We start from the raw sequence: 27598 nt of genomic DNA on the forward strand, positions 1-27598 counted from the left end.
CCCCCCTGTCCGCCTCATAAATACAGTAAAAATAAGTTTTATAACCTGCTTTCCTGGTGTTCAATCTGCCCAAGGGGCGGTGCTTCATATCAATTTGCGCCCAGCCAGCCTCGCCACAACTGCCGTTTGAAGCGCTGCCCAGCTCATCAATATTCACTGAGCTGGGCGGCTACTCTGAAGCGCTGTACTAGTGTCCCCGGCCATCTTCAGCGCATGCGCCCGGCACCCTCACTGGCCGGAATCGCATCGCGCGTCTGCTTTATGCGCATGCGCTGTGCCCGGCCCATGCGCATGCGCTGCAGATGGCCGGGGACACTAGTACAGCGCTTCAGAGTAGCCGCCCAGCTCAGTGAATATTGATGAGCTGGGCGGCGCTTCAAACGGCAGTTGTGGCGAGGCTGGCTGGGCGCAAGTTGATATGAAGCACCGCCCCTTGGGCAGATTGAACACCAGGAAAGCAGGTTATAAAACTTATTTTTACTGTATTTATGAGGCGGACAGGGGGGATACTTAGATGATTCTAATACCCTTTATAAGACCTATACTGCCATATATACCCCTAAATATGCTTTTTGGCCGGTCAGTGTCCCTTTAGGACAGGTCATCAATACGAGACCATAGGGAGTCAGAGTCCCAGCATTACGTCTGATCAGATGCTTGACGAGGCTGCGGCACTTAGGTGAGCTCTGTATCCTCATCCTAGGCCAATGAAGTCACATTCGTTGGTCACATGGCCTAGGCGCAGCTCAGTCTCATTTAATTGAATGGGGCTGAGCTATGATACCAAGCACAGCCACTATACGATGTTCGGTGCTGTGCTTGGTAAGATGTGAGGAGGCTCCAGTGGTCATCGGAACGCCGGGCTCTCACCCATTAGATATTGATGACCTATCCTGACGATAGGCCATCAATATCAAAATCCTGGATAACCCCTTTAAAGTCCCAGATAAGCGTAACATGCTGCATGTCTGTTGTAAATCGTCAACAGGGAGATTTAGCATCTGCGTGTAACAAGAATGTATCTGCTGACTGCAATCAGAGGTGTTGAAAACACAGTATACAGGTGAAACTTGAAAAATTAGAATATCGTGCAAAAGTTCATTTATTTCAGTAATGCAACTTAAAATTAGAATATTGTAAAAAGGTTCAATATTCTAGGCTTAAAGTGTCTCACTCTAGTCAGCTAATTAAGGCTACTTTCACACTAGCGTTGTTTAAATCCGGCGTTCAATTCCGACACTGGAACTGCCTGCCGGATCCGGAAAAACGTGTGAAAACGGATTACATTTGAATCCTGATCAGGATTTTGATCACAATGAAAAAATGCATTGGAAAAAACGGATCCGCAATTTATGGACTTTAACTTTTTTTTCTCAAATTTTTCGGGTTTAACATGCAAAAGCCGGATCCGGTTTGACTGAACACACAGCGTTAATGCAAGTCAATGGGAAAAAGGCCTGATCCGGCGTTCAGTCAAAGGATTTTGGGCCGGAGGTAAAAATACTGCATGCTACGTTTTTCTGAAGAGCCTGATCAGTCAAAAAGACTGAACTGAAGACATCCTGATGCATCCTGAGCGGATTACTCTCCATTAGGATAAAACTCCATTAGCCGGAAAAGAAAAACGCTAGTGTGAAAGTACCCTAATCCATACCCCCTGAGCAAAGGGGACCTGAGATTGTGACTTTGGGGTTTCATAAGCTGTAACCCGTAATCATCCAAATTATAACAAATAAAGGCTTGAAATATCTCGCTTTGCATGTAATGAGTCTCATATGTTAGTTTCACCTTTTAAGTTGCATTACTGAAATCATTTAACTTTGCACGATATTCTAATTTTTCGAGTTTCACCTGTATTAGAAGATTGCATCATTTTTTTTTTTATTAGTCAATGATTATTCATTATTAACACATCACTCCTTTGCGTAATTAACCAATAAGCCCCATTGTGACAGACCCTTCCCAAGCTTCTCGGTGTCAATTAGTATAAGCTGAAGATAAAAATCCGACCTGTGATCCTCCAGCTGCTGCTCAGCCATTATTGATCTTTTCTCAATGATCTTTGAATTCTTTCTACTTACCGACGGCTGTGTCCTAATCCTGGTTCTGTGATCTACCAGCTAAATATTTAACGACGGCAGCCGCATTTAAAGAGCTTACTGATCAGAAAAAAATGCAGTCAGATGGCGGGCATGTGCATTTGATTTGTTGATTAAAAGGTGTTTTCTGAGATTCTGATATCAATAACCTATTCTAAGGATAGTCCAAAAGACGTAAACATCTCCATGAAACATGGTTTATTAGGTCATCCTACCAGTTGTAAAGTGCAACGTTTCAGCTATATCCTAGCCTTCTTCAATCATATTGTGGAACAAAACATATATATATATATATATATATATATATATACAGTACAGACCAAAATTTTGGACACACCTTCTCATTCAAAGAGTTTTCTTTATTTTCATGACTATGAAAATTGTAGATTCACACTGAAGGCATCAAAACTATGAATTAACACATGTGGAATTATATACATAACAAAAAAGTGTGAAACAACTGAAAATATGTCATATTCTAGGTTCTTCAAAGTAGCCACCTTTTGCTTTGATTACTGCTTTGCACACTCTTGGCATTCTCTTGATGAGCTTTAAGAGGTAGTCACCTGAAATGGTCTTCCAACAGTCTTGAAGGAGTTCCCAGAGATGCTTAGCACTTGTTGGCCCTTTTGCCTTCACTCTGCGGTCCAGCTCACCGCAAACCATTTCGATTGGGTTCAGGTCCGGTGACTGTGGAGGCCAGGTCATCTGGCGCAGCACCCCATCACTCTCCTTCATGGTCAAATAGCCCTTACCCAGCCTGGAGGTGTGTTTGGGGTCATTGTCCTGTTGAAAAATAAATGATGGTCCAACTAAACGCAAACCGGATGGAATAGCATGCCGCTGCAAGATGCTGTGGTAGCCATGCTGGTTCAGTATGCCTTCATGTTTGAATAAATCCCCAACAGTGTCACCAGCAAAGCACCCCCACACCATCACACCTCCTCCTCCATGCTTCACGGTGGGAACCAGGCATGTAGAGTCCATCCGTTCACCTTTTCTGCGTCGCACAAAGACACTTCTTCTGCTTGTTGCCTGTCCTTAGCAGTGGTTTCCTAGCAGATCTTCTACCATGAAGGCCTGATTCACACAGTCTCCTCTTAACAGTGGTTCTAGAGATGTGTCTGCTGCTAGAACTCTGTGTGGCATTGACCTGGTCTCTAATCTGAGCTGCTGTTAACCTGCGATTTCTGAGGCTGGTGACTCGGATGAACCCCATTTATAAGGCAAGAAATCCCACTTATTAAACCTGACAGGGCACACCTGTGAAGTGAAAACCATTTCAGGTGACTACCTCTTGAAGCTCATCAAGAGAATGCCAAGAATGTGCAAAGCAGTAATCAAAGCAAAAGGTGACTACTTTGAAGAACCTAGAATATGACATATTTTCAGTTGTTTTACATTTTTTTGTTATGTATATAATTCCACATGTGTTAATTCATAGTTTTGATGCCTTCAGTGTGAATCTCCAATTTTCATAGTCATGAAAATAAAGAAAAACTCTTTGAATGAGAAGGTGTGTCCAAACTTTTGGTCTGTACTGTATTTCTCTTTCTTTTTAGTGCTCCTGTTCTAGGCTGTGATATGTTATGTCCATGGGCGGGGCTGTGATATGGGAGTGTCTATGTAAGTAGCTGGTGGGAGGAGCGATTACTTAGCTGGGCATTAGGGGCAGTGCTGGAGTGGAAGGAGAAATGCATCATGGGTTTGGTTTGATAAAGAAACGGGAAATTCTACAGAAATAGGATGGAAACCAGAGTGATTTGTTGTGATTTATGTACGTTTTCATTACAGGGGGTGATGTCTTGGACTTTGTTTCCAGTAGTTGAATTTGGAGAGGGAGACCTCTCCATCAGAAGTGATGTGATCTAGCCTAATGGTCCTAAACCTGCTTCTTTGTAAAACCATGTCACTGGACCACATGTAAAAATTGTGCTGAAGTACATTATGGTCTTTTCACATTGCATCTTGAGCGTCCTTTTACTATTTGCACTGGAAAAGCTCCTGGCTCATTTGCCAGTTTGACCCATAAAGCACCCCCATAGGCATCTGTGCTTTTTAAAGCATACAGCGCAGTATACGTTTATGTACCGTAGGCCACTGCATAATATCTCCTGCTCTATTCCATGCGGGTTATCAGAAATAGTGATGGAGTCCTTCAATAGGATGCCAAAAGAACACCCTTTTGGCATACGTTAGAGAAGGGTTAGGCAACCTCTGGCTCTCCAGCTGTTGTAAAACTACAATTCCCAGCATGCACACTTCCTCTGTTATTTTCAGAACCGTCATAGAAATGAATGGAGCATGCTGGGAATTGTAGTTTTACAACAGCTGGAGTGCCGAAGGTTGCTGATCCCTGCGTTAGGGTTTTTGGGCATATGCATCAGGAGTTTTTCAGGTGCATTCCGTAAATGCATGTACTGCAGCTGCAAAACTCAAAAATAAGTTACGAATGGCCGTAACTTTTCTCCCGCTTTTCTGTTGATACAAAAATGTGCCCCAATATGGTTTGCAGAATACAGACTCCAGTCTTGGCCTGAAAATAATGGCATTGTGGCCTAGCGAGGGGCTCGTTTGCCAAGGCCAATCTAAACTTTGCTGGAACTTTTATAGTGACATTATTATAGGTGGAGATGTGCCACTCACAACCCGAACATGTTGGCCTCAAAACACGCTTTATAAAAGCCCAGAAGTGGGATTTTATAACGCCTATCAGACCATACAGTGAGGAACAGAAGTACAGTGTGAATTTCAGACCTCTCCATGATTTCTAGGTGCAAGAACATGCAAAATCGCAGGGTGTTCAAATACTTCTGTTCCTCACTGTAGGGATAGTCAGACCTGTTGCCGGCGCTTTGAAGAGTAATCTACTGAAATATTTAAATGTTCTATTTTTGTCACTATCTAATTAAATGTGAAATTACATTACCGATCTCGTTATAATCCATTTTAAGAATTTCATTTCCAAAGGTGAACTGTCTTAAAGGCACCTGATCAGCAAAAAGCACGGAAGGTTTATCTGGTGTTAAGGTGGCCATACACGTTATAGAGGTTGGTTGATGGTTGAGCAAACCTACATCTGGTCAGCAGACACGGCCATACACATTTTAGTCCATATTGGCCATTACAGCTGTTCAAAATGCCCATACAGGTTAAATAAAACCGGGCAAGATCTTTCAGAGTAAGATGTGAGGCTGCTCCTCTAGGACTTCACTCCTGGTTCTTAACTCTTTGGTTGTTTTTGTATTGATGATTATGGATGTTTTTTTTATTGCTTAGCTCCTCAAGTCTACGGCCATTATACCATTCCTGCATTATAACTAGAGATGAACGAATTTCCGCTTATAAAATTCGTTTACACTTTGTTTACTGGTAAAAGGTGAATTGCGTTATGGATTCCGTTACCACGGACCATAACACATTCTATGACTAAATGCCTTTAGAGGTATTCCGTTATTCATTCCATCAATAATAGAAGTCTATGGTCTGCATAACAGATCCGTCCAGAGAGGACTCCCCTGCATAACGGAAACGGGACTTGGTCTTTGTACGGAGATGGTCTTTGTAGTGGCTCTCCGCTTTGACTTGTAGAAAAGTGTCCAGAATGGGGGAGATATTTACTCCTTTTAAAAAGTCTTCATGTTCTGACCGTTGATGCATTATCAGGGCTACAGTACTAACGGACTCCACAGTAATAGAATATAATTATAGATTTACCCCTGATGTCCATAATATATTTTATCATGGTCCCAGTTATTTACTAGCATTGTTTTGCAGCGAAAACCAAATACGGTACACGAGATGCAGCGTCATCTGCTCGGTTTTTATTGCCTCCAAGGCCGCCGTCAGAAACCTTCATGTCTGTAATTAAATGGTCCTCATTTTGCGTCTGGAGCATTGAGCGTTCTTGATGAAGCAAGCTGCAGTGATGCATCCTGAAACCATCACCGAGGACTGGAAAAGCAATAAAGATTTTAAATGACAGGAGACAGATCTAAAAGGAATTTTTATGAGTTGCACAATGTTGTGTGTGCCACATGATATATATCTTTACTTTCCAGAGGGGGCAGGGCATGGTGGCTCCGTGTTAGCCCCTTTTGACTTACAGCGTTGGGGTCCTGGGTTTGAATCTTTACCAAAGGCAATATCCGCACAGAGTTTGTATGTTCTAACCGTGTTTATACAGACTTCCTCCCATACCCCCAAAATATATAGTATTTTTATTTTTATTTTTTTATCACTTGATGACCCCTGATGTCATAGTATGTCACCACTGAGATCAGCAAGGGTTATCCAGGAAAAGCGGAGAAGAAAAAAAATCATACACCGGGCACCATAGGTAGTATTGCCAATAGGAATGATGAAATATGAAACGCAAACAGATGGAGGCTCACATGGAGCGGTTGAGCTGATTAGGCACAACTCTAATAAAGGCAATGTGGTGCATACCACGTGTGGCTGGCGGCTGCATCTTCCTCGAAAGCCATGCTGATCCAATGAGAAGAAGAAACGAGGAATTGGAACCGCACCGCCAGTGGAATCGAACAGGATCTTGCTGCCAGGGTTCAAGATAAAAGCTTTATTGGTGACAACTAGTGTTGAGCGAACTTCTGTTTTCAAGTTCGGCGTACAAGGTTCGGGTTATCTAAGAAATTCAGTTATGGATTTGGCTACCATGGACCATAACTTATGGCACGTGGTAGCAGAATCCATAACGGAATTCTTAGATAACCCGAACACAAGTTTGCTCCTCCCTAGTTACAACGTGTTTCGGCAATGCCTTTATCAGGCCATCATACAGTTACCACAAACATGGGAGATTTATATACATTATAAAACAGGAAAAGGAAATGACTTCATAGAATGAGGTAAAGGGTCGGAATAAAAAAATAAATAAAAATAAATGACAGGTCGGATTAGATCCCGTGACTCCCAACAGTGAGAAGCAGCAATACTAACACTGATCCACTGTGGCTGTATTCATATAGGAATGTGGTAAATGTTTGGATCCTTAACCTGATCTGCATAAAACCGCTCAAGACACTCCTATATATAGATAACATAGGATCCTGATGGTTACAACTCGCCCCCTCCCCCTCACTGCAAAATGATTTTTGCACAGTTCACGGAGCATATCCAATACACTCTCCCATAGAAGTCAATGAGCCTTTCAGGTCTACAAGTTTCTCTGGTCCTATCTCTCAGCTCAGGCAAAATGGCTGCTCCCACGTATAGGAAATGGAATATAAAAAAATCCACATTCAGAAACAAGAAACTGATTACAAACTATTTATCAGTATCTAATTTTAAGTCGTAAAAAAAAATTGAGATTTAAAAAGAGGATCTGCTGTTTTTCCCTAGAAACTGCTTCACTCTTGTCCATAGGCATGTATGGCAGCTTAGCCCCAAATTAATGGCCTTAAAGCGTCCAATAACGGGGCTGATTCTGGACAGATTAGAAAGCAGAACTTTTTGCTAGTGACATGAAACCTCCTCCTGTCAAAGGCTGTATGTTTTCACGGACCATGTCCAAGTCATTTAAGTGATGGATTCTGTTCTCTTTGTTAGGTAAAGATCATGTATGCCGTTTCATCGGGTGCGGAAGGAACGATCGATTTAATTATGTGGTCATGCAGTTACAGGTAAGTTTTATCATTTACACAGAGTTGTGCAGGATAGTAAGGCTACTTTCACACTCTCGTTTTAGGCGGATCCGTCATGGATCTGCAAAAAATGGATCCGTAACAATAATACAACCGCATGCATCCATCATGAACGGATCCTTTTGTATTGTCTGTAACATGGCCAAGATGGATCCGTCATGAACTCCGTTGAAAGTCAATGGGAGACGGATCCGTTTTCTATTGTGCCATATTCTGTCAGAGAAAACGGATCCGTCCACATTGACGTACATTGTGTTTCAGGGCGGATCCGTTTGGCTCAGTTTCGTCAGGCGGACGCAGGCAGCGTTTTGGTGTCATCTTCCAGAGCGGAATGGAGACTGATCGGAGGCAAACTGATGCATTCTGAGCGGATCCTTTTCCATTCAGAATGCAAAACGCCAATGTGAAAGTAGCCTGAGTATTGCATTGCCATGCTTCAGTGTGGAGCGTTCCGGGTATGCCCATGCCCATCCGCGTCTACTACTAGCTAGCCTTTCATTTGAGTAATTATGTATCATAGTACAATGCACTTCTTCTTATCTTCCCCTCTTTTTTTTTTTTCTCTACCTTTCTTACTATTCTCTTATTTCTTTTCTTGTTCTTACATGGTTTGACTTCTATATGTTATGAAAAGAGTACAACCTATAGCACCATTATACTTGACCAGTACGGCTTCCTCAGGGATGTACCGACGTGCTCACAGAACTGAATCGGACGGCATACGTTTACAGTGTCTCTCCACTGGTTCCGGTACCAGTCTGCCTGCAGTTGGTACCGTCATTTTCACCATCACTAGTGAATTGTTAGGTGGGGCAGTCTCCATTGCTCAGTGTGTATGGTTGAGTTGAAGTTTCGGTGACATTGATCCATGGAGACCACCCATGAGATGGTTCTAGAAGAAAAGGTAAAACACACCTGAAACACTGAAGAGGCTGCTGTTAATATATGCTACTAGTTTCACTTCTCTGAAAATGTGATAGGTCCTCTTATGGACACCATAAAGGGGATCCCCTACTTGAGAACCCCCCTATTTGACAGAGCAGAGAATTACTAACAAAGAGCAGAACTATGAGAAGCAAAAAGCATAGAAAATACCACATTGTATATTCATTTATACAAATAGCATCCCCCCATGTACTTCCTTAGGACAGGTAAAGAAATACATGACAATGTAAATCAATGGTCTCTCGCCTCTTTAGGGTCGAAATTTGGCAGATCTCCGACGTAGCCAATCCAGAGGTACCTTCTCCGTCAGCACCATGCTACGACTTGGGCGACAGATCTTGGAAGCTGTTGAGAGCATTCATTCTGTGGGCTTCTTACACAGAGATATCAAACCAGTGAGTACAATATAATCTATAAATAAAATATATCAAAGAGGTGTTGTGAAAGTTTACTATGGTTTGACCTATCCTTGGGATAGGTCATCAATATCAGATCAGTGGTATCCACCTCACGTCTTTCCTGCTAATCAGCTGTTTTCAGGAGCTGCTGTGAATGGGAGCACCGCTGAAAACAGCTGATCGGCCTCTTACTGGGAGTCGAACCCCAACCAGTATGATATTCATGGCCTGTCGTAAAGATAGACCATCAATAGTAAACTCGTTAACAACAAACAATCGTGTTACAGTAGAGCTTACCCAAAAATCCCAAGCTATCGTCTTCCACACTCTTCGGAAAAATTTAACACAAGGTATAATCACCTCGGAACTTCCTAAACAATATATCCCCACCAACAATAATACTCAGTAATATTGATAGGTATTTGCAATAAAAAGAAAAAAACTTGCTAAAAACATCACATTTCCATATATCGGTCCATAGGCGAACTCGCTACTCACCGTAGGTCAAGTGATTATTATTATTTTTTTAGTGAGTTATTTTTTTGTAATACAAAGTCCTATCAATATCATTGAATGACTTGTTTGTAGGGATAGCTGTTATTTATTATTTAGGAAGCTCTGAGGTGATTATCACTTGAATAGTAAATTTGTGCTAACCCCCTTTAAAAGGGTTTTCTAAGACTTATATACTCGTTACCTATTCCTGGATAGGTCATTATTTTATCGTGGGGGTCTGACACACAGGAGCCCCACCGATCAGCTGTTTAGAAGGCAGCAGTGTTCCTCTGAGCGCCGCGGCCTTCTCCGTGCTTACCAATCACAGCTCCGTCCATTGTGTTTGGTATCGCAGCTCAGCCCCATTCACTTATACGGGGCTGAGCTGCTCCTAGGCCACGTGACCGATGAACGTGACACCACTGACCTAGGGAAAGCGGAGAGAAGGCTGCGCGCGCTACTGTGAGCACCGGTGCCTTCTCAAACAGCTGATCGGCGGGGGTCCTGGCAGTCAGACCCCCACCGATCAGATCCCGATGACCTATCTTAAGGACAGGTTATCAGTATTAAAGTCTCGGAAAAAAACCTTATTTATGAGGATTAAAGGCTAAATAGAGGAACATTACAAATAAGAGCCTTGCTACAATTTGGAAAATGGTATTTCACATACATGCTTCCCACAGCGATGATCATTGTCAGCGTTGCTTTGGATAATTGCATAGAATGGCCAGTTCTGGTGTTAATCTGCACAATACGGTGTCGCTTATAAAAATGTGTAAAGCTCAGCAGAGCAAAAATGAATCCGCAGTGACAAAATATATACAGTTTTGTATGTTCAGCAACAATTAGCTTACAAATGCCGTACATGCCGTTCATTAGAAAAAAAGACGGCAATTACTGTTTAATTGGCTCTGAAAATAGAACCATTTGATTGCACCAGGGCAGGGACGGGCAAAGGCGGCTCTCCAGCTGTTGTAAAACTACAGCTCCCAGTATGTCCAGTCTGCCTAGAGCTATCGGGGCATGATGGGATTTGTAGTTTTACAACAGCTGGAGAGCCGCAGTTTGCCCATCACTGCCGGACTAGGGCATTGTATACTTACAACTTTTTCAGCTGCTTTGTCTATTCTTGAAAGTGATAAGTCCATCTTTATCAAATTATGGCTAGGATATGTCACTTTATGATAGGTGGGGATTTGACTTTTGAGACCCCAAGAGATCTGGAGAATGAAGGGGCCGCAGTGCTGATCAGTGTAGTGACATGTGCACTGATATTTCCTGCACAGCGACACCCCTGACCACCTGGCTGTACGGGGAACTGCATCTGGCACCATTTACATAAATGGAGCTGTTCGGCAGCTCCCCAAAACAGGAGGCCAGGGTATTGCTATGCAAGAAAAGACTGTGAAGGGGCTGCAGCGCTGATTGCTTTCTCGGTCGGGGACTTATAGTCCCTACTCCCACCAATCATAAAGCCTTTGCATTTCCTAGCGATATGCCATCATTTTATGAGACGTAAATACCCCTTTAAGAATATATTTTTATGATGGCTTATTTGTATTTAAATTGCAGCGATTACCAGTGGCATGTTCCTTCTGTGGATGGCAGAATGAATTGTACTCGCCTCTCCTGCAGTCCTGGCTCAGGAGGTTGTGGTTAGCCTGTACTCTGCTATAAATGGCAGCCTGCATTAAGCAGGACGTGATATTATTCATAGCGGCTCGTAAGGTTGCACTTTGCATTTCTTCTACGTGACCAAATGGCAGCTCTTACTATTGACCAACTCAAGATAGAAACAAACTTGAAAGTGTCACGTGTCAAAGTCTTAGTGTGGTCACCATTCAATGCTTTCCTCCTTACCTTTCCCCACAGTCCAATTTTGCGATGGGCCGGTTTCCCAGTACCTGTCGGAAGTGTTACATGCTGGATTTTGGGCTAGCGAGGCAGTTTACAAACTCCTGTGGAGAAGTTCGGCCGGTAAGTCTGGAGGATATCCTGAGACTGGATGCAGCGTAATAGTTGTTTATAGCACATTCTTCTTTATTGTAATTTATAAATGTATTGGGGGGCACTCGGTTATCTGGTGTTGTACAGAATACTCGATTATAAGTTGATATATAAATATTTATTACCTAAAGGTATAAAAACTATCTGACAACTAATGGACTCGGTTAGATAAAACACTCACCGTAGTTGTTAGGTACAGCTGATGTATATTGGCAAAATGTCCTGGCAATCTGGCATCAATAACACCTTGTATTGGCCTAATAGTCTCACTGATAGGTGTTTTGATATTATATTCCCACTGGTAAGTGTTTTTTATACCGTATGAAGGTAGATGATAGCTCCTCTATGGTAATAGCAACACAATGTCACTTAAATGGTTTATATTAATTGTAGCAACTGTTCTTGGTAGTAAATAGATCTCGTATAATATGCTTGTGTCTACATTACCGATCATGCGTACCGTCCCGTCCTCCTTGCGTCCAAAGTGTGGCTGAGTTTGAATGGCCGCTGTACTCTGTCAGCGTCCCACGTGTTAGGGAGCTATTGCTTGCAATCGGCAGCGAGGGGACGGTGTGCGCGCGGCTTGACTGGAATTCCTTGGCTACTGAAGGTCAGCGTGAACGCAGCTCATATGGATCGTTGCTGTTGCGCCACAATGATCTGCCACATAAGACCAAAATTACAGCTGCAATGTTGTAGAGAGGCAGGGGTAGAGTATCGCCCTCCTCTATCCACTGCTTAGGGGAATGCGCCAGACGCGTTTCGGAGCATCTAGCTCTTTCTTCAGTGGTGTGCAGTGGACATTTTCTTGATTCCTTTTAAAAGGTAAGGGTGGTTTTTGCAATGGCCATACAGCCCAAACATGGACTGGATTGCTCTAAAAATAATTTCATACATAATGTCCCAGTTCGGGAAATGGTTTTATTTTTAGAGTAAAAATGTATCTATGAAGTTATTACGCGACGTCACGCAAGACTTCGTAAAGTAATAACTTCGGCTCATCTGAGCCAATACATTCTAATACTGGACAGAGCGCTCGCTCCGTACAGTATTGGACCAAAGTTTCATGCAAATCGACTTTGGATGTTTCATCCGAAGTCGATTTGCTCATCCCTAGTCATTGCCTTTATTCGCGAGGTTGTGAATCATTACTATATATGTTTTATACATGAACTTTTAGCTTTTTTACTATCTTTACTTTTATTTTAGTTTATACCTTTGGTGATAAATATTTGTAGATCAACGTACATTCGAGTATTCTGTGCAACACCCGATAACGGAGTGCCCTCCAATACATTTATAATTTATTATTTTATTCATATCGACAGTGGGTGTGTTGGAGAGTGCACCTACACTGTAGGTCTAGGTTGGTAGAGTCACTGTAACCCAGTTATATCTACTAAGATGTAACTTATGTTTGCGTTGTACGTGCATTTTATTAAAGCTTTTCTGGCACTGTGACTGACCACTTTTACATAAGGGCTGTTTCACACGAGCGGATGCCTGTGCGTGACATCCGCTCCGTGAATGACAGCCAAGACCCGATGCAGACTGCAGAAGCACAGAGCATTAACATGATTGATAATGCTCCGCGCCTCTCTGTGATCTCTTTACTACGAAATCACGGTGAGATAAAGTTGTCACCGTGATTTCGTAGTAAAGAGGTCACAGAGAGGCACGGAGCATTATCAATCATGTTAATGCTCCGTGCCTCTGCAGTCTGCATCGGGTCTTGGCTGTCATTCACGGAGCGGATGTCATGCACGGCATCCGCTTGTGTGAAACAGCCCTAAGGCATTTTAGGATGCCCTCACAGAGTACACCCGCTCCCCCATATCTTTAAAGGAAATGTGTCACTCAGAATTGTTTCTTCCAATTAAAACCAGGTAGGTACACCAGATATTCTCTAATCTGTTTTAATTTTCTGATTGTATATTTTTTTAAATTCCATTTTCTGAACATGAATATGGGGGCAGCCATCTTGCCTGAGCTGCTGTTAACAGCATTACAGCAGCCACCACAGACCCTAGGCACAATGGACCGGAGGGGACCTCATTGACTTCTGTTGGAGATTATTCTAGGCATGTGACCTGTGCAGAGGTCAGGAGGGAGTAGACAAGCTGTGATATCACCTATTGTGAATAGCGGATTTTGTGTTATCTTTACAGAAGGTGATATCTGTCACTGAAATCCTGCCTGTAAAGCCTTATTTACACAGTCAGTGTTCGGTCAGCTGACAGAAGATATGGCTGGTGACAGTTGAAGATTTCAATTGAGCGCGTGCGACCACCAAAGTGAGATGGACAAGAAATAAGGAATAGAGCAAACAGCAGGCGGCGCTATACAGAGACATTTTATTGAATAGCTCAGTGCCTATGCTAAATGTTTAATTAAATGCAATTGCAAAAGTATTCAGATCCAGGTGCTGGTTTGAAAACTGTAGAATAGGATTAGTGGCACAACCCCTTTAACCCCTTAGTGACCACCCATACGTGTTTTTACGGCGGTCACTAAGGGGCCTTAGGCTGGGCCGCCGCGTTTTTACGGCGGCCCGGTCTAAGGAGCCGTGCAGCGAGGAGCGCGGACCCGGCTCTCACATGAGAGCCAGGGCCCTGCTCTAACAGCCCGGACCGGCAGAAGTGCCGATCCGGGCTGTTTAAACCTTTACATGCTGGGCACAATGGTGCCCGCTGCATGTAAAGTGGTGACAGAGGGAGCGGACTCCCTCGGTCTGCCATCAGCACCCCGAAAATGCGATCGCGGGGTGCTGATGTGTTCGGAAGCTCACCTCACTTCCGATCAGGGCCCCAAGCCTGTCTTCAGTTCTCTCCAGCAGGCTGTGCCTCTCTGGCGCAGCCTGCTGGTCAATGTTTGAAATGCATTGCTATTGAAATGTAATGCTTTATAGAGATAATGCATTACATTTTAAAAGCAATCAAAATACTGTATATTATAGTCCCCTTGTGGGTCTTTAAAGTAGTAAAAAAAAATATTAAATAAAAAAATTCCATAAAATAAAAAAATATGCTTTTTTTTCCCATTGAAAATACGCTTTTCAATAAAAAAATAGCAAAAATAAAATATCCCCCATATGTTTGGTATTGCCGCGTCCATAACGACCCGGACTACATAAATATTACATAAATTATCCCCTATGGTGAACGCCGTAAAAAAAAAAAAGACAGAATTTCTGATTTATTCTTAGTTTCCACCGAAAAAAACATAATAACAAGCGATCAAAAAGCGCCATTTACTCCAAAATGATACCAATGAAAAATACAAGTTGTCCCTCAAAAATCAAGCCCTCACACAACTCCATAGAAAAAGAAAAAAAAAAGTTATGGGTCTTGTGAAGTGTTTTTTTTGGTTAATAAAAGGGGTTTTATTGGAAAAAAAAGTAGTAAAACGTAAAAAAAATTATTAGTATTTAGTATCACTGTATTCGTAATGACCCAGAGAATAAAGATATTATGTTATTTGTACCGAAAAATGAACGCCGTAAAATTTATAATATAAAAACGCAGTGGCAGTATTGCTATTTTTCCCCATCTCCCTCCCAGAAAGAGTTAATAAAAGTTAATCATAAAGTTATGTGTACCCCAAAATGGTGCCATTAAAAACTACAACTTGTCCCGTAAAAAACATAAAGCTATATAGACGAAAAAATTAAAAAAGTTATAGCTCTTGGAACGAGACCATGAAAAAAAGGAAGAAAAACGCTTGGTCATAAAGGCCCAAACAGGCTTGGTCACTAAGGGGTTAAGAGATGCATGCAAAAATTTCCATATCTGTGGGGTGTCTGTGCCTGTGGGCTAATAAATTCCCCCCAAAATCCACAATGAGAACTAGAGTGTTATGTCTGGCCAGAGATGTGATGATTCATTCGTATGCAAGGAAAATCTAGGTCACTGATGGGTAGGTCTTGTTTTTTTTTTTCGGTTTTACCAATCCTATGCAACACTGGATTAATGAATCTTACAGAATTCCTACTCCAAAGAGCGCAGATGTCGGAGCTGCTTCTTGCCACAGGACTGTCTCCAGTACTAACGAGCCGTTATTACATAGTTCTTCTGTTGCGGGGCTGCGGCTTGTGTCGCCATAGTGGCTTTGTAATCATGTTAGCCTTGTTCTAGATGACAGAGGAGAATTTGATTTGTTGCAGAACAGATTTGCATCACTCGCTGGCAGAAGTCATAACTGGATTTGCATCCAGGCACCTGGCCTCTGCCGCGGAGCCACTAATGACCTGCGATTGTGGAGAGGCGCAGAACGGTGGGGGCTCGCAGCCTTTCATTAGGCTCCGTACAGCACCGAATTGTTAAATGAAGTTAAAAAAAATAGACTTATTAAATTTCACTTCATAGATTCATTTCTTTCCTAATCTATTTTAATCTAATTCCTCCTAATCTAGTTTAAAAGGGGTCGTACCATGAAAAATATCCTACAGTTTTCATACCAGCACCTGGATCGGAATAGTTGTGTATTTAAATGCTTGGTGTGGCCACTGGGCTAGTCAATAAAATGCATCTTATAGCTCCACCTGCTGTTTGTTCTTTCCTTATTTCTTGTCCACCTCAATGAGGTGGTCGCACGCGCTTTAATCTTCAGTTGTTACCAGCCATGTGTTCTGTTAGAAGCTGGGTAGTTACAGGGAAAGATCTGCAGCAGAAAGGACACACCACCTGAGAACTGACATGCTTCTGTAGGATAGGCCATCTGTATCGGTAGCCCAGGGAACCCCTTTAAAAAAAAAAAAAAAAAAGTTTTCAGTGTTTTTATTTTTATTTTTACTTATCATGTGGATGAGATTTATAAGATTTCTCCGCTTTGCTGTTGCTGTCAACTAGAACTCTAAGATAGAAAATCTGCAGTGTCCTGTGGAAACATAAGGGGGTTGTGTCATCTCATACATTGGAATCGTATTGCTAGGATATGACCCCAATGTCTGATAGGTGCGGTCCCCACTTCTAGAACGAAGCCTGCAAAGTGATGGAGAGCGGACTGCACGGCCGCCCTCTATTCATTTCCATAGGACTGCCGAAAATAGGCGAGAGCTGGCTTGGCTATTTCTATAAGCCTTATAGAAGTGAATGAAGCGGTGGCTGCTCTTGCGCAATGTGCTTCCCATTAATTTCTATAGGACTTCCAAAAAAAAGCTATGTGCGTGCTCGACTATTTTTATCACTGTTCCATCGCTTTGTGGGCTCCATCCTGGAGATCGGTGCGGATTCCAGAGGTGGGACCTGCAGTTATCAGATTTTTGGGACATATCCTAGTGATATACCTCCAATATATGAGATGACACAACCCCTTTAAGAGAGAAATTGCTGGGATTATTTTTATTATTTTGGGAATTTTCTATGTTTTAAAAATAAGAAAGTTGTTAGCATAAACAGTTGCAAGCAAAAGTATGTGAACCCTTAGGAATGATGGATTTCTGCGCAAATTGGTCATAAAATGTGATCTGATCTTCATCTAAGTCACAACAATAGACAATCACAGTCTGTCTAAACTAATAACACACAAAGAATTAAATGTTACCATGTTTTTATTGAACACACCATGTAAACATTCACAGTGCAGGTGGGAAAAGTATGTGAACCCTTGGATTTAATAACTGGTTGAACCTCCTTTGGTAGCAATAACTTCAACCAAACGTTTTCCTGTAGTTGCAGATCAGACGTGCACAACGGTCAGGAGTAATTCCCGACCATTCCTCTTTACAGAACTGTTTCCGTTCAGCAATATTCTTGGGATGTCTGGTGTGAATCGCTTTCTTGAGGTCATGCCACAGCATCTCAATCGGGTTGAGGTCAGGACTCTGACTGGGCCACTCCAGAAGGCGTATTTTTTTCTGTTTAAGCCATTCTGTTGTTGATTTACTTCTATGCTTTGGGTCGTTGTCCTGTTGCAACACCCATCTTCTGTTGAGCTTTAGCTGGTGGACAGACGGCCTTAGGTTCTACTGCAAAATGTCTTGATAAACTTGGGAATTCATTTTTCCTTTGATAGCAATCCGTCCAGGCCCTGACGCAGCAAAGCAGCCCCAAACCATGATGCACCCACCACCGTACTTCACAGTCGGGGTGAGGTTTTGATGTTTGGTTTATCTGTCCACAGAATATTCTGCCAGTACTGCTGTGGAACATCCAGGTGCTCTTGTGCAAACTGTAAACGTGCAGCAATGGTTTTTTTTGGACAGCAGTGGCTTCCTCTGTGGTATCCTCCCATGAAATCCATTCTTGTTTAGTGTTTTACTGTATTGTAGATTCACTAACAGGGATGTTAGCATATGCCAGAGACTTTTGTAAGTCTTTAGCTGACACTCTAGGATTCTTCACCTCATTGAGCAGTCTGCGCTGTGCTCTTGCAGTCATCTTTACAGGACGGCCACTCCTAGGGAGAGTAGCAGCAGTGCTGAACTTTCTCCATTTATAGACAATTTGAACTAATAAACAGCAAGGCTTTTGGAGATACTTCTATAACCCTTTCCAGCTTTATGCAAGTCAACAATTCTTAATCGTAGGTCTTCTGAGAGCTCTTTTTTGCGAGGCATCATTCACATCAGGCAATGCTTCTTGTGAAAAGCAAACCCAGAACTGGTGTGTGTTTTTTATAGGGCAGGGCAGCTGTAACCAACACCTCCAATCTCATCTCATTGATTGGACTCCAGTTGGCTGACACCTCACTCCAATTAGCTCTTGGAGATGTCATTAGTCTAGGGGTTCACATACTTTTACCACCTGCACTGTGAATGTTTACATGGTGTGTTCAATAAAAACATGGTAACATTTAATTCTTTGTGTGTTATTAGTTAAGCAGACTGTGATTGTCTATTGTTGTGACTTAGATGAAGATCAGATCACATTTTATGACCAATTTGTGCAGAAATCCATATCATTCCAAAGGGTTCACATACTTTTTCTTGCAACTGTATTCTCCTTTGTGCTGTCAGATGAGCCTCCAGTAAACTCCCTCGTTCCTTCAGATTCCCTACATCTCTGCCTTGTCCAATACTGACGTGGTTGCAGACACAGGACCTGCTGTGCTGTACGTGACGAGCATTATTCATGGCTGCATGTTGTCTGTATCGGCATGTCTGTGGGTCCTCGGGTGCAGCCACGATGTAGGAAGCCAAAGAGATGCGTTCGTGGGGGCGATGTCGGCACAGAAAATTTCATCCCTGTGTGCTACATATGCTCAGAGCCCATAGTGTGGATGAAGCATTTGTCGTGTGTCAAAACATCTCGCCATTCGTGAACATGCCGTGTTTTATTTAGACCTTGCCGTCGGTCGTGCGCAGCCCGTAGCAATCTGTCACCATCCTGGTTGGTAACAAACTAAACAGACATTAATCTCGGTTGATCAGATTATCTGAATTAGGTTTTCATATTTTCATGGTTGAAATGTCTCATGCTTCGTGTGATGAAGGAGTTGAGGCCAGGTCATAGACAACGCACTACTAGAAGTCTTCCTGCCTAGCAGAAGTCATTCCAGAAAGTCGTAGTCATTTTCACTCTGTTATAAAAACATATCAAACCTAGGAAATGTCGCTCTTCAAGAGTCCATATACCTACCTAGGTATGTGTAGATATATGGGGACCTCCTGAGTGCTTCGTTCTCTTGCAGGGAAGTAGTAGTAGCTGTAGACTGCCCTATAAATCCATTGAGAGAGTAGTCACTAGGGCTGTCAACTGCACGGGGCCCCTGTTCTCCCATAGAGGTTACTTGATTTCAGGGGCGTAGCTATCGGGGAAGCGGCTGCTTTGGGGCCTAAACTCAGAAGGGGCCCACCCAGGAGGAGGACTAAAAGATTTTATTGTCAGGGGCCCCCTCAACAGTATGATACAATGACACTGTAGGAAACGGACAGAGTGCGTCTAATAGGGCAACCTTGGAGGTTGCAAAGAAGTTGCGGAGGTGGGGAGGGGATTCCGTACAAAAATTTGCTGTGGGGCCCAGACATTTCTAGTTACACCCCTGCTTGATGTCTTGTGATCACTATCAGGATGTGCATCACAAAAAAGATCCAGAGCATGCAACAACATTCATAGTGAATATAAAACCAAAGGTTACAGAGTGACCGGCACAGCTGAGCTACCGTATGGCCGTCACTACACTCCAAGGCGCCTAGGATATCTGGTTGTTAATCCGGTGGTGCTCAGCATACAGTATGTAAGAAATCCAATTTACATCACAAAAAAGATCCTGAGCATGTGGCACTCGCCATAAAAAAACCTTTTTCTTTTTATCAATCCATTAAAATACAAGCGGTATAGGATGTGATACAGGCCAGCAGGCACTAGTATTTTAATGGATTAATAATGAAAGTTTTTTATGGTGAGTGCCGCATGCTCTGGATCTTTTTGTGATGCGTTGGATTTCTTACCTACTGTATGCTGTGGACCACTGGATCAACAACCAGATCTCCTATGCGCCTTGGACGGAGCTGTGCCGCTCAGTCTGTATCTTTTGGTTTTCTATTCACTGAATGTTGTCCGCTTTAGTCGAGAAAATATAACAGTAGAGAGAAGAAGGAAGCTAAGGAGAACAAAGGCCGGAAGGTGGGTTAGAAGGAGTGTAATGTTAAAGAAGCGCTCCATTTACCAACACTCTGACTCTCCAGCTGACACAGCATCTTGTGTGGACAGTAAGTCAGTTTCTCTATTCATCCCTATGAGACGGAGGCCTCTTGCATACGACCGTGTGTCCCCCGTGGCCGTATTGCGACCCGCATACGGCGGGTCCGCAATACACGGGATACCGGCCATGTTTATTCCGTATCGCGGATATCTTAAATGGGTCCGGAAATCCGAAGATGTGGTGCAGAACGGAACCACGGAACAGAAGCACTACGGAGAACTTGTCCTATCTTTTTGCGGAACGGACGGATAGCGGACCCCATTCAAGTGAACGGGGTCGCGATCTGCATGTGGCTGGCCCACAGTTGGTGCTCATGCATTGCGGACCGCAGGGGTACGGGCAGCACACGTTTGTGTGCAAGAGGCCTAACGTTGAGGTTGGCTTAGGAATGAATAGAGAAACTGACTTCCTGTCCCACCCATAAGGGAGAGTTCACATCACCATCATCATTCGTCAGAAGAACAGGAAAATAAAGAAAAAACGGATCCTGCACATTTGGTATCCTTTTGAGCCATTTCCATCTGACATCCGTTTTTTTAGACGAAAAAAAAAAAATGATTGCATGCAGGACTCCTTTCCATTGTGTGTTTGCGCACAGGAGTCCTCTCAAAGCATTTCACTGCTGGTTTGTCAGAGAAAAGCATCAGAATGCAAGTGAGTATGAAGATAAAAATGACACAATACAATGCTAGTGCTTATGCTAGTTTGAGGGGGTTATGATCTGACAGATTCCCTTTAAGTGCACTGAGGGTGGGCCCAATCCACTCTGTGCACCTCTGCCAGCTCCTCCCCCTCCCGACTCTCCACACAACATCCTATGGGCTTCTGCATAGTTCTCCTGTATGCCAGCACAAGCAGTTCTTATTTGGAAGTTCGCCAAATACTACATTAATTATGAATTAACATGCTTGGCGTCTTAAGTTTCATATCAGACTTAATTACTGAGTGCAACGACAGTCTCCATAGTTCTCTTGTAATTTGGAAGTCTTACAGGCAGATCTTCTGAGGCTGGAGCTACACGGTGACGTGTCCTGCAATATGAAGATCACATTCTAATGATTGTCAATGGGGGTTGCGATGCAGTAAGCGAATTGCCGCAACTGCGATGTGACAAATGCGGAAGAACCACCACTGTTGGAATGTTTGGTTGCAGGTCACGCTCACATAAGCTCTCTTAGGACACAATGCAAGTCTTGTGCAACTTATCTGTGACTTCCCTCCGATTTGGTTGTGTTTCTACAGCCAAATCACGGCTCTAAATAATGCAGTGACAACAAGCTGCTGACAAGGCGCAGAAATGTTTTTTTTTCCGGATGCGCGACCGCTGAGACTTGCTGTCATGCAACACATGTCTGCCTGTGTGATGTGGGTGGAGGGAAGCGATGGAAATATCTAGTGCGATGTCAATGTTCTTATGTCTGCATAAATATATGTTTAGTTTATGTTGCGATGCTACTGCGAATTCTTAAGGGGGTTTTCCTTGATGACCTATGCTCAGGATAGGTCATCCAGTATCAGATCGGTGGAAGTTGACACCTTGGAGGGGGCCAACATCCAAGACTAAGCATAGGGCCTGTCCATTTTATAGCGGCTGTACTTGGTATTGCAGTTCAGCCCCATTCATTTGATAGGGACTGAGCTTAACCTAGGCCATGTGACCAATGAACGTGACATCACATGGCCTAGGAAAAGGGTCCAAGCACTCACCATAGCGCCACGGCCTCTTTAAACAGCTCATCGACTGGGGTGCCGGTGGTTGGATTCTGGCAGGCAGTCCGGCAATCTGGATGCAAACTGATACCATTTGTAGACTGATCCACATGCGGATCCGTCTCACAAATGCATTGCAATACCGGACTCTCTCCGGTTGTCATCCGGAAAAACTGATCCGGTATTTATCTTTTTCACATTTTAAAGGTCTGCGCATGCACAGACCACAAAACCGGATCAGTTTTTCCGGGACACTTGGGGCCGGATCCGGCGTTGATGCATTTCAATGGAAATAATGCCTGATCTGGCATTCCAGCAAGTGTTCCGGCAAGTGCTGCGGTATTTTCTTCGTCCAAAAACCGTACAGTGACTGAACTGAAGACATCCTGAACAGATTGCTCTCCATTCAGAATGCATTAGGATAAAACTGATCAGCTTTTTTCCGTTATTGAGTCCCAATGACGGAACTCAATACCTGAAAAGTTTAACGCAAGTGTGAAAGTATCCTAAGGCCAAGTTCCATTTTGTTTGCAGGACTTTTTCTCCCATCTAAAATAACAGATCTCTGATGGCTACAAAATGAGCTCTACAAATTCTCAAAGATACGTTTTATTTTATTTATTTTTTATTATTTTTCTGACAGATCAGAAGAATGGACAACAAAGCAGTGATGTGAACCCGGCCTTACTTTACACACTGCATTACATATGTTCATTGACCCTAAGTTACAGCTTGTATTGTCTGTATTTTGGTACAAAGCAGCATTGAATATTTTTCCTATTCCGTTAGAAACAGTCAACAAGCATGCTGTGAGCCCTAATGGCAGGGAGACAGTTGTGCTCATCTAATGCACGGTATAGCGCATGCTGTAAAGGTTACACTTCCCAGAATGCACCAAGGCGAGCTGTGTGCAGATATTTAACCAGAAGAGCGCATACGTAATCGCTATAATATTGGAAAAAATGATTTTACAGTACATGTGTTGGTGCTTACCCTCAGTTAAAAAGGTTGCATAAAGTATCGGTCTGCAATCTTCATTTTTAAATTACTTTTCAGACCCCTACCATTCAGTTTATAACCTGCTCCTGGTTGTAGACCTTTCTCCTGAGGATGTGTACCTCCCAGTATTATATGCTGGATGTGAGATCAGTGTGTCCAGGTTGGTGCTAACTTCACTAGCTGTCACACAACTTCTTTCCCGTACTATCTTCCTATTCTACAAGTACTGATGTCACCCTTATGTAATGACGCGGTATTTCAGGTGAAAATAATTAAACTGTTAAGAGTGTTGCGCCCTGGTCCCCTACTCTCTCTGCCTCCTGGTCCAGGGATGATGCCCCGGAAGAAAGTAGTTGCTGGTGAAGTTGTGAATGTGTACAAAGTGTGGTCTTGCAGAGAGCAGACTACACCTATGAGTGGTCTTATTGGAAGGGCTGTTTAACATTATTTTCTAATATGAATTCTCATGCAAGATGCCATGATGAGACATGTCACTTGTTCAATCATCACTTTAATTGTACATGGGATCCAGAAATCTCTCAATATTGTTGCGCTTGATTTTAATTTGATTTTACATTTACTTTCTCAGCCTCGAGCTGTTGCTGGATTTCGTGGGACTGTACGGTATGCATCTGTCAATGCACATAGGAACAGGGTGAGTAGACATGAGCATGGAACCAATGTACTGTGTGTGTGTGTATGTATGTGTATATATATATGTGTATATATATATATATATATATATATATATACATACATACTGCGGTAGAAAATAACTGTGCCAGGAAGACGTTTCCACTGCCAGTGCCCTTCAGTCCTTTATAAAGACCACACTTTTTCTCACCCACATTTAAGCGTGTTTAGCAATAACCTATACTCCATGCTAGATATGTTCTGGCCATCAAGATATACACAGTAATATAGCTACGGTAAGTAAAAAGGTGGCACCTGAACCCCCTGGTGCATGAGTCCCACACTGCCACATACCTGCAACAGTATTCCTAATGGCACATAGAAGGTCAGAACCCTGTTAAAGATTTTGCTTCAGGGAAAAAGGTTTGTCCAAGTGAGGCGCTACAAGTTTTCCCCATGCTACAGTGCTTTAAAATAAAAAATATTATTATATACTGTTTCTCCCGCACCATTCTCAGTGCCACAAGGGCAGTCTTGCTCTTGATTTTAGCATTCGTGGCTGCAGCAATGATGTAGAGGTATATGGCACATTGCTGCTGCAGCCTATCGCTGTCCTCAGTGAAAATTTGTAGTTAACTTGGACAACCCCTTTAAGTTAGGCCTTGGGATGCCTCATAACCCAAGTGTCTTTAGGGGAGGGGGCTGGGGCTACACAGCGATCTTAGGCCGACACGACCAAGGAACGCTCTGTGGCAGTGCAGCTATAGAAATTAATGGATTTGCAGCACGATTTGCAAGCTACCGAGACCGTGACCCCAGAATTGCAAAAAAAATTGAGCAGTGGTGTATTTGTTTTGGAAATCAGGGGTCACAGCAGCTTGCGAGTTGTGCCTGCAACCCCATACATTTCTAGGGCTACACTGCAACACAACAATCCTTGGTTGTGCAAACATTTTCGCGGCTAAGATCACCGTGTAGCCTAAAAGTGAAATCCGTTCCTCTGACATTTTAACAAGGCTGTTAATCCCTGACATCTGTACCAGATTTGGATTTGGAACTTAATCATGAAAATGTCTCATGTTTCATGAAGAAGTCTCAAGTTGTTTGTAAATTGGTAACCTTTCATTTACGTAGGTCCACCTGCGAGCAGAAGCTAAACGGATCCAGAACTACAGCATTGGCTGCATTATGAAATGTCTAGCTGTAATCTCGATGTCGTTACCGCATTCAGTTTTGTCCACTGGTTTATGTTTTTTTTTTTTTTTTTGCAGGAGATGGGCCGTCATGATGATCTTTGGTCCCTCTTCTACATGCTGGTTGAATTTGTGGTTGGCCAGCTTCCATGGAGGAAGATCAAAGACAAGGTTTGTTTCCTACCTGAGTCATCTATCCACCTAAAAAAAATAACACGAAACACCATTTCTGTGTAAATTTGTATCCGTTTGCAATACCAAAAAACCTAAACAAAACAGGATTGTTGGAAGTTGTGATTACGAGCCTCCGCATTTGGGTCCTAACTGGATTTTCCAGGATAATAAAAAAAAATTCGATATGGAGATATTCTCCATATAGTTATCTTTAGATTCACTCACTGTTCGCTCATTGCCGCAGTCTGTGTTTCCCACTACATCTGTTTTGCGCTCTGGTGTACTGATCACATGCACGGGTCAGCCAATCACAGGTCACTTCAGTGGCGTTGTAGAAAATAGTGACATCACTACATCAAGCCGTAGTCGGAGATTCTGCCGGGGACCTGAACAGCAGCGAGGAAAGATCGAGGTTTATGTTTTTATTTTTATTTTAGGTAGAAGTAAAGAGTTTACTATCGCAGGAAAACCTCTTTTAGGACCTTATGCACACGACCGTTGTTCTGGTCCGCTTCCGAGCCGCAGTTTTTGCGGCTTGGATGCGGACCCATTCACTTCAATGGGGCCGCAAAAGATGCGGACAGCACTCCGTGTGCCGTCTGCATCCGTTGCTCCGTTCCGTGGTCTGCAAAAAAAAATATAATCCTATCCTATTCTTGTCTGCGTTTTGCGGACTAGAATAAGCAGTTGCGGAACGCACACGGACGCCATGCCTTGTTTTGCGAATCCGCAAAACACACAACGGTCGTGTGCATGAGGCCTTACTATAATGTTTATCTTAAAGGGGCTAAGAATGGGACAAGACTGCAATACCAGGCACACTGCTATGAAAAGTACAACACTGTGCAGCATGGGTCAATGTAAATGGCTATAGTGCGGGTGCAGAAAGTGGGACTCCCACCGATCACCAATATTGATGACATGTTCTAAGGATAGGCCATCATTTTTTTTACGTCCTGGACAACCCCTTTAAGACTTTGGCTCAAGGTTTCCATTGTTAAGGATAATATTTCCTATTGATCAGTCTACTTAGGTGTTATACATTTACATATATACAAAATGCTTCAATTCTACATGAAAGTATGGTTCCTTTGCTTTGTGTCTCGCCCATTACTGCAAGAACCTGATGTTTTAGCCTTGTTCTCTTCAGTACCCTAACCTAGAAGGTTTTTCTTCATAGGAACAAGTTGGTTCCATTAAGGAGCGCTATGAACATCGTCTTATGTTGAAGCATCTCCCTCCAGAATTTCATTTATTTCTTGAACACATCAGCAGCTTGGACTACATTACAAAACCAGATTACCAGGTATTGCATGTACTGTTAAGAAAAGGACATACGCTGCTTGTATGTGTGACCTACCGGACTAAAGGCCCCTTGTAAAAAAACAAAAAAACAAACGAGGGTCTTAAAATGATTGCTGTCAGCACCACATCTCCGCATGTAAACAGGGAAGCGCTGCTGACAATATACAAACTGTATTGGGACCTAACAAACTTTGTTTGGATATAGGCTCCATAGGGCAGTGTAAAAGTTTTTTGGGGTTTGACTTTGAGATAGGTTTATATTGTCTCATTCTCTTAAAAGTAAAAATAAAAAAAGATACAGACTCGATAAAAAAAAAAAATAATGCACCAAGAAGGAGTTGTTGGAATGGAACAAAACTTTCTATGCGTGAATGTAATGATGATATATGTAAGTGACAATAATTTTACAGTGAAAGGATAAGTCTATTGAAAGGAGGCTCTAGGATGAGATACGGTTGGGCATGGATGGAGGCATGCAAGTTCTGTATGGTATCCTGTGGCACATTTGCCCACAGATGTTGCAGCTGGGTCCGTAGATCCTGCACACTCAAACAAAAAGTGGTATCACAGCTGGTCCCATAAATGCTGGATTGGCGATAAATTTGGTAAATGTTGCAGCCTGGCAGGGAAAATCCTGGGAAACTCTTGCAGTTCGATGGCGAGCATTATCTTGCTCAAAAATGGTACTTGGAAGCCCTGCATTGAGAGGAAACGCATGTGGCTGCAGGATGTCCTGCACATATCGCTGAGCTGTTAGTGTCCCTCATATCACTACTAGGGGTGACCGGCTTTCGTATGCGATGGCTCCTCAGATCGTCACACCAGCAGTTAGGTTAGTGTGTTGCTCCACAGCAAAGGTAAGATTGAAGCTGTCCCCACCAGGCCTCCATACTCAAACCCGACCATCGTCTGATCCCAAACAGAACCTGGATTTGTGGCTAAAGATGATAGATTCCAGTCTATAGCAAATCAGGTTTCTCTTCAACGATACCACTGCAAACGAAGGCAATGTTGGTTGGCGTTCAATGGCAGGACTCATAATGAGCAATGTGACACCAAATTTCCTTTTGATAATTGCTTGCAAATGCTTTGGGCAGAAATGGGTATTTACTGAAGGTGCCACCAGTGTGTGAATGGTGAACAAAAAAACTGTGGAGTTGCCCATGCTTGTCAGCAGATCAGACAATCCCATCTAATGGTGGTCTGTTTGGGACGTCCAATGCCTGTTCACCATGTATCTGTGCCCTCATGTACCCACTGCTCCCAACACCTCCTAACTATGTCAGAATTTGTTAAAGCCACCATCCTCAGTCCAATGATGCTTCTCTCTGAGT

The 27598-nt window shown here is 43.0% G+C and overlaps 1 protein-coding gene across 1 annotated transcript in view; it reads left to right on the forward strand.

Annotated features, from left to right (window-relative positions):
• TTBK2 (tau tubulin kinase 2) overlaps window positions 1-27598 on the forward strand; it is a 100865-nt gene that overhangs the window by 53524 nt on the left and 19743 nt on the right. The window contains 6 exon segments of the mRNA XM_044272173.1: window positions 7668-7741; window positions 8962-9102; window positions 11473-11577; window positions 23549-23614; window positions 24864-24956; window positions 26140-26265. Of these exon segments, the coding sequence (XP_044128108.1) occupies window positions 7668-7741; window positions 8962-9102; window positions 11473-11577; window positions 23549-23614; window positions 24864-24956; window positions 26140-26265 (605 nt within the window).

The sequence above is a fragment of the Bufo gargarizans genome, chromosome 11 (genome assembly GCF_014858855.1).
Source record: "Bufo gargarizans isolate SCDJY-AF-19 chromosome 11, ASM1485885v1, whole genome shotgun sequence".
Taxonomy (NCBI): Eukaryota; Metazoa; Chordata; class Amphibia; order Anura; family Bufonidae; genus Bufo; species Bufo gargarizans.